The following is an 11,440-nucleotide window of genomic DNA, read 5'->3' on the forward strand; positions in this document are numbered from 1 at the left end:
ATTTGGACGATTCTTTTTAGATGAACGTGTTCATAGAGTGGATCGTCACTGAACCCTTTGATTTATCACTCAAATGTGTCTTTTAAAATACTCTGTAGTCATATTGCAGCTTGTAACTACGTTTTTAATTAGGTTATATAGATTATTTTAAATATCGTGTTCGAAAAATAACCATGGTTTTACTACAAATAAAACCAAAAAACCATGCTTACTATAGTTAAACCATGGTAACCACAAATTAACCATGGTTTTGCTACACTAACCATAGTTTAACCATGGTATTTGTAGTAAAACTTTGGTTATGCAAATGGTAATCAATACGCCAAAAACAAACATTGATTTTACTACGATAAAAACATGGTTAATTATCGTAAGGGATGTTATTGTTAAAACAAAATTAGCAATACTTTTCCTAGTTAATAATATTATTTATTAATAACAGTAATATGAATTATTCCAATTATAGTCCACAATATTGTTCCCATCTCACAGTTTTGCTTCTAACAAAGTGATTCCGCTCAGTGGATTGATTTTCGTTTTGACCGAGTCATTAAAAGAATCGGTTCAAACGAACGGCTCGTTCGCGAGTCAGGCTTCGCTAGAAGCGGAGGTTCTCCTCAGACTGAAGTCAGAAATGAAAGGTGTCGCTCTCGCTATGACGCTCGCACTGCTTCCTCTGCATTTACGCTCTTTCTGGAGTCTAAAGGCTGATTCTGAGGATGTAACGACGAGGAAAATCACATTTATTCTTTACAGAGCGGGTGTGAAACTTTAACGCGTTTAACATCTTCACGAGAATCGTCGGTTACGCGAAACTTTCTCTGTTTTTTTTGTGAGAGGATTTGTTGTGAAAATGCTGTCTTTCTATTCTCTCGTCATTCTGTTTTCTTCAGGTGAGTAACTATGTGGTTGTTATGCCTTGAATATTAATATTCCGGTAGAAAGGTGTGTTTGCGAGTCTGTAGGGGGGCGTAAAGGAATCATTTGCCACTGACTGAATCAAATGTGTGAGATTTGAAGATTCGGTTTGAATGAAGATGTTGATCAGGCAATTCTCAGTCATGCACTGACCGTCTCTGATGATTATGGTGTGTGTGTGTGTGTGCGTGTGTGAGAGAGAGAGTGTGTGCGTGTGTGAGAGAGAGAGTGTGTGTGAGTGAGAGTGTGTGTGTGAGAGTGTGTGTGTGAGAGAGTGTTGTGTGTGTTTGTTCACAGTGAGCGTGTGTGTGCTGGTGCTCGGTTCTGATCCGGTTCTTCTGGACCAGAGGAACAGGTGTCACTCCAGACTCAAACAGCTTCATGGACAGCAGGTGACCGTTCACACACCGCCCAACATCACCGGACACTGGGTGTCCAACAGGTGACTCAAACTCAAATTCATCCTAATCAATGAGTAGATTCATTCAGTCAAACCGTGTATAGACAGCTTTACTGATTATAAGGGGAGTTTTTTGAGAGTGCTTAAACTGAAGTCAGTCATAATGTTCTTTGACAACGTAAATGTTCTTTGCTCGCTTTCTCTGTATATTCGCTGTTTGAATAACCGTGGAAGGAACAGGTAAAAAATACGTGAACATCCTCTTTCATAGCATCATGAAGCGTCACCTTTGTTATTGTTTGGAAAATGCAACCTCTAGCGGCGAAAACTTACATATTGTGCCTTTAAAGGGTTAGTTCACCCAAAAATTAAAATTAGTCCATGATTTACTCACGCTCAAGGCATCCTAGATGTGTATGACTTTCTTCTTTCAGACAAATCCAATCGGAGTTATATTAATAATTATCCTTGCTCTTCCAAGCTTTATAATGGCAGTGAATGGGTGTTTTCGTTCAACAGTCCAAAATAAGTCCAATAAAGCGTGTGCATCCATAATAAAACATGCCTCACACGGCTCCGGGGGTGGATAAAAGCCTCCTGTAGCGAATCCATGCGTTTTTGTAAGAAAAATATCCATATTTAAAACATTATAAGCACCTTTCTCTCACTTCTGCTGACTGTTGTACACTGAAGCCGTTCCGGCGGATGACGGAGGACGTATGTGTAGCGTAAGATCTGGTGATTCGTGAAGAACGCGGAAGCGCAGAGGAGAGAACAAAACACAACACCCGTCACGAATTAGAAGAACAAAACGAGGATTTGTAAAGAAAAATGTCGGAGGATTTCGATACAAGCCAAGGGGAGACTGGTTTTCCTTTGCTAAAGTAAGGAAACTTAGCTTCCTTTGCTCCTGTTAACAATATAGTTTTAAATATAGATATTGTTTCTACAAAAACGCATGGATTCGCTTCAGGAGGCTTTTATCCAACCCCCGGAGCCGTGTGAGGCATGTTTTATTATGGATGCACATGCTTTATTTGACTTCTTTTGGACTGTTGAACGAAAACACCCATTCACTGCCATTCAAACACTTGGAAGAGCAAGGAAAATTTTTTATATAACTCCGATTGGATTCGTCTGAAAGTAGACAGTCATATACATCTAGCATGCCTTGAGGGTGAGTAAAACAAGAGTTTATTTTAATTGTTGGGTGAACTAACTATAAAGCAGGGGTGTCAGCCCCGCAGAGTTTAGCTCCAAACCTAATTAAACACACCTGATCCAGCTAATCATGTAATTTAGGTTTATTTGCAAACTACACGGTCTGTGTGCTGGAGCAGGGTTGGAACTAAACTCTGAAGTGCTTGGGCCCTCCAGGAACTGAGTTTGACGCCCTGCTGTATAAAGCGTTCTTCTTGTGACTGCAGCTGCGAGGTGCGACCCGGTCCGGAGTTCCTCACCCGCTCCTACCGCTTCTTCCCCGACGGCAGCTTCCAGGCGCTGCAGTTCTACTACCAGGACCCTGACTGCAGCAAGCCCAGCTACAGCCTGCTGATCCGGGGCAGCGTGCGGCCGCTGCGGGCCTCGTGGCTGGTGCGTGGAGGAACGGCGAGCGAGGTGCATGTGAGCCGCGTCCAGCTGCGGTGCCTGCAGACGGCCTGCGACCCGCCGGACACACCGGCTCCGGACCGCAGCATGCAGGAGCTGACGCTGATGCGCCTGGAGCTCCGGGCCGAGGAGCTGTTCCTGGGAGACGTTCACACGGAGCACGCTCAGCCCGCGGGATACCAGAGCCCCCTGCGGAGCGCCAAGGTCAGGACGCAGACGTCTGCGCTGCTGCATATGCATGCGCTCCGGCCCGGCGCGGGGCATTAATATTAACCCAGAGTGAGGAGCACTCAGAATAGAATATAGTGCAATGCGCTCTCTAGTGCTTACACACATTTTCAAACTTTGCTTCTTTTTTTAAAACATTCACACACAAATCCAAGAACTGCACACAAAATGCAAAATGCATCACATCTCTTGCAAAACGAAGCACTGCATTCAAAATATCACAAACACATCTCAAAAGCAAACATTTGTCTTGCGTTGCAAACACCTTTGCCATAATATTATATTTTTGGATATACAGTCAAACCAAAAATGATTCAGACACCAGATTAATTTTTGATATTTTTTACTAGTGGGTGCAGGACACTGTAGTTCATTTATGTAAGTGAGGAGAGCAAAATAAAGTGAAGTGTGATATTATACCCAAAAACTCTTCATACGGTGGACTAACGGATCAAACATGATTCAGACACTTTGAGCTGAGCATGTTTTGCTGAAGTGTTTTTCTTTAATTGCTAATGTGATCTTTTTACTCCACAGACTGAACTAAATGAAGCACTGCTTGGTAATTAGTTGAGCTAAATTGGTTTTATCTAATTGTGTTCTTAAATGTAACAGCTGACAGCTATTCAACAGAATTCATTACATACTTTTCTATCAAAGTTATCTGACATTATCAAGATGAGTTTGTTCTGACTCAGTTTAACTCCGAACTCTTCTCATATTTTAGTACCGTTTTCTAAACTACAGCCAATAAACTGTGAGATAATGTGAGAAATGCTGAAGTGTCTGAATACATTTTGGTTTGACTGTATAATAAACACAGTTATTCAAAACCTAAAGCTCTTCTTTCATGAGCTCCTGTGTACATTTCTGTACAAGATTGAAAGTTATTGGCTGAGAGATTCATGGCAAACACGAAAGCAAGATCGGAAACAAGTAAAGATTTTGTGTGTAAGCAGTTGAATAAAACTGTGAAGTCAACTTGAAATCATTTACTTTCTAATGCATGTAAATAACTTGCTTAGTTTGATCAATCGCCGTTTCAATCAACATCCCATTTCACAAAGAAATATGTCATCAAATTATTTAAAATGAGACAAAAGATGTATTTAAACTTGGTAAAACAACTCAAATCTGCATGCTTTATTTGAATTCATTATTCTTTCAAGAAATGATTTAAAATAAGACAATACAAGCATTAAAATTCACTAAAACAACTAAAAATCAAGATAAACAACTGAAAATGTTTTATTTTAATTAGGTGATGATTGAAAACTATTATTATTATTTATAAAAATACGTGTTGGATGGTCAAAGTTGAAAGTTTGGACACACTTGAATGAATGAATTAAAAAGCTCTGAAACTAAAGCACGCAGGGGTTCAAGATGACTTTAAATGATTAGTAAATTCACTAATTAAAAAGAGTAAAAACCCTGAGGAGCAGTCAGCTCCTAAAACTCCTGGAATCCTAAAACTTAATCATTTTCATTTCAAATATAATTATTTTAGCTACTTATTTTAATATCCTAGATTGAACCCCAAACCGGGGGCCTTTGAGAAGCTCTGATCTGAAGCTCCTGAAAGAACTGAATTAGTTTAGTAAACAAATATGTGACCCTGAGCCACAAAACCAGTCATAAGGGTCAATGTTTCGAACTTGCTTGCGAATAAGCTTTCCATTGATGTATGGTTTGTTAGGATAATATTTCTAACAATATTAGGACAATATTTGAAAATCTGGAATCTGAGGGTGCAAAAAAATCTAAATATTGAGGAAATCATCTTTAAAGTTGTCCAAATGAAGTTCTTAGCAATGCATATTACTAATCAAAAATTAAGTTTTGATATATTTACGGTAGGAAACTTACTAAATATCTTCATGGAACATGATCTTTACTTAATATCCTAATGATTTTTGGCATAAAAGAGAAATGTACCTTGTGCTACTTAAGACTGCTTTTGTGCTCCAGGGACACAGATAATTTGCACCTGTATATGCATTTGAGTTCATGTGAATTATGAGCTAAACTTCATCATCACATACTGTATGTGTTTAAGAGCATCATGATGTTGTTCGTTAGATCGCAGCATGGTTCCCGTGCATCGTCTGTGTTGTTTCCAGTTCACACACGTGTCTAAAAAGCAAAGGAGCCGAACGCAGAAACACACGACGACAGACGCGTTACAATAAAACCTGGCGAAGCTGAAAAATACATGAAGCTTTCGACAGAAGAATGATTAATTCATGAAGTGCCATGTTCGCTGAAGTACAAGTCTGTATAATACATAACATTGTACTTAATTTGGGAAGTGACATCGTCTGTGATTAATTAATGCGAGCCGCCGGCTGTCATGCATTCATCCAGAGCTCTCTCTGAGACCAGACCCATGCGTTTCTTAACCTTTACCTGTCACCCATTCCTTCAGCTTCACTATATTACTAATAAATCCTAATCTAATGACAAACTATATATCGTTGGAAAGATTCATTTATGACAAGAGAGCACCTCAAAAATCTACATCGTAACAGGAGTTCTGACCTTTGTCACAAACATTGCATTGCATGGAAATGGCACATCAAAATAACATCGCAAAATGTTTTCGTTCATGAATTATTATAACCGTTTAAGTTTGGACAGTGCACTTTGACGTCTGTGTTGAAAGCTGGGAGTGGCAGTGTAAGGGTTAAAGAGTGTGATTTGAGCCGTGTCTGCTTCAAAGGTAATGTAGAAACCGTGTTTGTGAAGGCCAGCGCTGTGGATCCGAGATGAGCTTTTTCTGATGGATTCATTTCTTTCATGTGTGCAAAGAGCCCGGGAAACATGTAATGCAATGTTAATGCATTCTAGTTCGGCCTGAATTATTGATGGCCGGGCGACTCGTGTAGAGGAGCTCTCTGATTGGTTGAGATTAAATCAGAGCCGCTCTGTAATCGAGGGACGCCGGGCTCTGAAGTGGCGATGACAGAATTATGATTCAGAACTGTGTCAGCTGCTCTCCACTCTTTAACTTCTCTAAAGGCTTTCTGTGCTGCGCTGCCGGATTGATCTGGACACGCAACTTTATGCCTTGCAAACTTGAACGATTAGCGTAGCGTTACTTTTGTATCGTTGATAAATCATTGTTGATATTTTAAAATAGATTTTATTTTTAGATTTTATGTTTTCACTTTAATTTGAGTTAGTTTCTGTTGATATTTTAAATTAGATTTAAATTTTAGATTTAATGTTTTCACTTTAATTTGAGTTAAAGTTTTAGTAAATTTGTCATTTTTATTCACATTTTTTTATTTATTTGTTTTATTTTATTTAGTTTTATTTGAGAAGTTAAACTAAACAAAAATGCCTTGGAAACTAGCTGAAATAAAATGTTTTTTCCATTTTATATTTCTATTTTATTATTTTGCTAAAATGTTTTTTATGGTTTTAGTTTTATATAGTTAACTATAATAATCCTGGTTTAACTTTCTATTATTTTCTACAAATTCTCCTGGTTTGTCACCAACATAATGTTATCATAAATTACTTTTTGTTGAAATCAGTCTCTAGTTTTTGACACTTTTTCGACTGACGCTTCCCAAGTTTATAACAAGAAAAATGGCTTATGATACACTGTAAAAAAAAATTTAACTTTCCTGGATTGAATTTTTTGAGAGAACTCAAAAATTCTTCATATTTCAGGTTGACTAAACTTAAAATGTTAACATTTTAAGTTAAAAACACTTAACACAAAAACACTTTCCCCGGTTTCACAGACAAGGCTTAAGCTTAGTCCCAGACTAAAATGTAAGTCTGGGCTGTTTCAGCTGAAAGAAACTGGCACTGATTGATCTTAAAATATATCAGTGCCTTTATTTTGTCTCAAGATGCACACCAGTAATGTTTTTTTCTAAGGCTCGTTAATAAAAAATACTTAAATGTCCTAATTGAACTATGGCCGAATCCTGGCTTAGTCTAAGCCCTGTCTGTGAAACCAGGCCATAAAGTAAAACAAAACAATGTGGATGCATCATCAAGAATGTGTTGACTACAAACCAATCAGTGCATTATATCACATTGTTTCCAGCACAAGTGTGTTTAAGAATGTATAACGTTACTTTATTGCACATTTGTTTTGTAAAAAAGAACAAAGTAATTGTAAAGCAGTAGAACATGCACCATGGGTTTATGAACTGATAACACGCATAGCTTAAATGCAGTGTAAGTCACTCTGGTTAAAAGCGTCTACCAAATGCATAAATGTGAATGTAAAAATATATTTACATCAAATACATAAAAATGCATTGCAAAGCCAAAATGGATCATTCTTTAGCAGTGGGGTGAGCTACAGATGTAGAAATGGCATACGTCAGTCTTTATCAGATTGGCTCTGATGTGTGTGAGGTTAATATACTCTACAGATGAGTCTATGAACCCATCGGTTACTGGTGACCTGCTCTGCTGGTTTAGTTCTTGCTTGTATTGGAAGGGTTTTGTTTGTGTTTGCTCCAAAGCTAAATCAGATTCAGATGTGCTGAATAATCTGGATCCTTCCGGCTGCATGGCACGGACGTCTGTGTGAAGCAGAATCAGCTTCTCTGTGCTGATGCTCATCGATAACCTCTGTATGATTAACCAGTTTAATATGTCAGGTCAAGATTATTTATATAGCGCTTCTTACAACACTGTTTGCTTCACAGCAGCAGTAAAGACACCAACCGCTTCGGCGTCAAAGTTTTTCAATCAGGATTCAGTGTTTTCAGATATTTGTATCATTCCTCATGGATATTTGGTTTTGTAATAGTCTGTCTCATACCCCTTTGTTCTTTGGTTTTTATTCCCTCTGGTAAACCAAAAATATATACTAAGGCAAAAAATAAAAAATTCTTTATTAAAATTATTAATTGCAACTTTTTATATCACAGTTCCGACTTTTTTGTTGCAAATCTAATTTTATATCTCACAATTCAGACCTTTTTTCTTTTCAAAATTTTGATTTTTCTTCTCAGAATTGTCAAAATGGTAATATAAAGTCAGATTTGCAATATAAAGTCAAAATTGTGATGTAAAGTCAGAATTGAAAAATATAGTCAAAATTACGTGATATAGTCAAAATTGCAAGATATAAAGTCAAAAGTAAAAATTTGCAATAAGTCAAAATTATGATGTAAAGTCAGAATTGCAAAATATTGTCAAAATTGCGATATGAAGTCAAAATTGCGATATGTTTTTTTTTTTATTAAATTGCATCACCTTACCTGTGATGGAAGCAGGTTTCCATAATATACAAATAAATGACAGAATATATACAAATATATGACAAACAAATTATACAAATAAAAAGAAAAACTTCTGCAAGATGTGTTTCTAATTGAAACAGTATATATATAATAAACAGATCATATGTAATATAAATCAGCTGTAGAATCAATAGATAACTCTTTAAAAATGACTACATGTGACCTAGCATGTTCGAGTCAAAGGCAGAGTTGACAAAGAAAGTTGATGTTCAGCATCACGGTACCAACTAGACATTCGGTAATGCGATATTTCACGATAGTTATCGTGGGCACTTAAAAATACCGTGAATAATTATTTAGCCTATTACACATTATTCAGATTTTTTGAATGCATTTTAAGAATGCTTTTCCCATCAGTACTTTTCTCTGACAGCAGATGGCGCTGATGGAACAGCAGAAATGCAGCCGTTCAGATTTGTGTGTTCGCTATGGTGTTCATCACAGCGCCAAATACTTCAATATTTAGACATAGGGCCAGTTTTACTAACAGCTTGCGCCAGCGCAAACCGTCTTTTGGCGTTAAAATATTACTGTCAGGTTTTACTAAAGACGCGCAGTGAGGAATTAGCGCTGTAACGGCATGGACACAGTTATTTTTGCGCCTGACCTTATTGAATATGCATTTCAGACGCAAAATTTATGGGAGGAGAGTATTAAAATGAATCACGCAACGCGATTTACTAACATTTGCGCTCGACAAATTCCAGGCATTTGCGCCATTATTTAACGCCCAAAAAAAGCAGGTCAAACTATTTTGCGCTTGAAATGGCTGCAATTATTGTTGCTAAGAGCACGTGGTAGAAGGGAGAGGATTTTTTCCACACGTATTAATTTATTTGGAATGCCAGAAGAACACATTATCGTTTGCCAAGCCATGTTATTTTTAATTTGCTTTAGGAAATAAAAGACGACTTGGAAACTTCAAGCTATCAAAACCTCTAGCAAACCTTCATATTTTGGCCTCTGGTTCTTTTTTCATTGTACTGTGGCTTCTTTATTCTTTATTCGCGACTATGCTAACTTGCGCTGCGCTTGGTATATGGCGTTGGCCGATATGTAAATGAGATGTTGCGTCTGTGTTCTTTAATTTGTGCGTTGTTAGTAAATCACCCGCAGAAACGTCCACACCCATCTGCGTTGGAATTGCTCTTGCACTAATTTGCCCTGTTTAGTAAAACTGGCCCTCAATAAGCTATTTATTTTCAAACTTTGTTACATTTTAATCGGACTACAACATGCCCTAGATATTGTTTGAAAATATTTTGATTCTTTATCGTTCGGTCACACCTTACATTAGGGCTCCATTAGTTAATTCATTAGTTAACGAACTGCCAATTAAAAATTCTTCTAAACATTCATTAATCTTTTGTAATTTCAAAATGTAATAGCACGTTGTTAAAACCAAAAGTTGTAACTGCATTATTTAATGGACCTGAGCTAACATGAACTATCAGTTGTATTTTGTAACAAAGATTAATAACTTGTGTAGCAAATGTAGCTATTGTTAATGTTAATGCATTAACTAAGGTTACCTAATGAGATCTTATTGTAAAGTGTTACCTATTGGTCTTTATAATTCTTATGCACTTTAATCTGTGTGAAATCTGTGTACATTTTTTGTGTATTGCTTTATTGCATTTAAATGTTCAGTTCTCTGTTATATGAAAAACCTGGTATATGACAACTCTTTTTTGCAACGAATACCGCGATAATACCGTACACCGTGATAAAAGCAATAGCAATTAATCGCAACATGAACATTTGATATGGCTAGTACCAACAAAGCCAGATTGGAGTGGTTTGGTTTTGTCAACTGGAGACTAATCCTGTAACTCTGAATTAGTTTAACTAGCATCACGGTACAGGCCCGAGGAAGATGAAGAGTGAGTTTCAGATGATGTTTTTCAGGCCGAGCGCTGTGGAGTCTGTCGGATCGTGTCTTCGGCGGATCTTCATCATCCTCCGGTGCTGTCAGCTCGGCCCGAGCGTCCGGTGCGTCTGCAGGGAGACTGGGTGAGCACGCGGTGTGAGGTGCGTCCGGGAGTCCTCTTCCTCACCCGACAGCTGACCTTCCACGAGGACAGCCAGACCTGGACCGGACAGTACGAGCACTTCTCTGACCCGGTCTGCCGTCACCCCACCTTCAGCATCTCAGCCAGCGGACGCTACAGCCGCGGAGCTCCATCTGCAGCCATCGGGGGCGCCGTCCAGTTCACCTTCACCGGTCAGTCACCGATATCACCAGCATTAACACATCACTCACATACTGACATGTGTGACCCTGGAGCACTAAACCAGTCATAAGGGTCAATTTTGTGAAATTGAGATTTATGCATCATCTGAAAGCTGAATAAATAATCTTTCCATTGATGTATGGTTTGTTAGGATAGGACAATATTTGGCTGAGATACAACTATTTGAAAATCTGGAATCTGAGGGTGCAAAAAAATCGAAATATTGAGAAAATCATCTTTAAAGTTGTCCAAATGAAGTTCTTAGCAATGCATATTACTAATCAATAATTAAGTTTTGATATATTTACGGTAGGACATTTACAAAATATCTTCATGGAACATGATCTTTACTTAACCCCTTAACTGTCACCGTCTCTTTTATTTTATTGTCCTTTTTTTCTATCAAATATTTTTGTGAAAACCATTTTGAAATCGGACATTGCGTTACCATGGAAATGGTACTTTACAATGTTTTGGCTGTCTCCTCCCCCTTAGTGGGCGGTGTCAAGTGTCATATTATAATGTAATAATAATGTATAATGTATGCATTTAGCAGACGCTTTTATCCAAAGCGAATTGTATTTTGTAATATTGACAGAGAAATCTAGACACTTGTGACAGAAAATGCATTAAAAAAATTCAATAGAGTTTTGATGGCACCTGGTGGCTGTTTGTGGCTTAAATAAAATCTCACAGAAACATACATTTTTTTCATATCAACTTCAAATTTGGAACATAACTTATTTAGACATAAGGCTTTACTTTTTTTTTTT

The 11,440-nt window shown here is 37.7% G+C and overlaps 1 protein-coding gene across 1 annotated transcript in view; it reads left to right on the forward strand.

The window, feature by feature from the left end:
• The first annotated feature begins 357 nt into the window (after positions 1–357).
• The window catches only part of LOC107698696 (protein APCDD1-like), a 14,382-nt gene continuing 3,299 nt past the window's right edge, over positions 358–11,440 (forward strand). The window contains exons 1-4 of the mRNA XM_016499788.1: positions 358–370; positions 1,216–1,360; positions 2,746–3,130; positions 10,342–10,657. Coding sequence (XP_016355274.1) covers positions 358–370; positions 1,216–1,360; positions 2,746–3,130; positions 10,342–10,657 — 859 coding nt within the window. The remainder of the gene's footprint in view (positions 371–1,215; positions 1,361–2,745; positions 3,131–10,341; positions 10,658–11,440) is intronic.

Source organism: Sinocyclocheilus anshuiensis, unplaced genomic scaffold (assembly GCF_001515605.1).
Source record: "Sinocyclocheilus anshuiensis isolate Anshui unplaced genomic scaffold, SAMN03320099.WGS_v1.1 scaffold1814, whole genome shotgun sequence".
NCBI classification, from domain to species: domain Eukaryota; kingdom Metazoa; phylum Chordata; class Actinopteri; order Cypriniformes; family Cyprinidae; genus Sinocyclocheilus; species Sinocyclocheilus anshuiensis.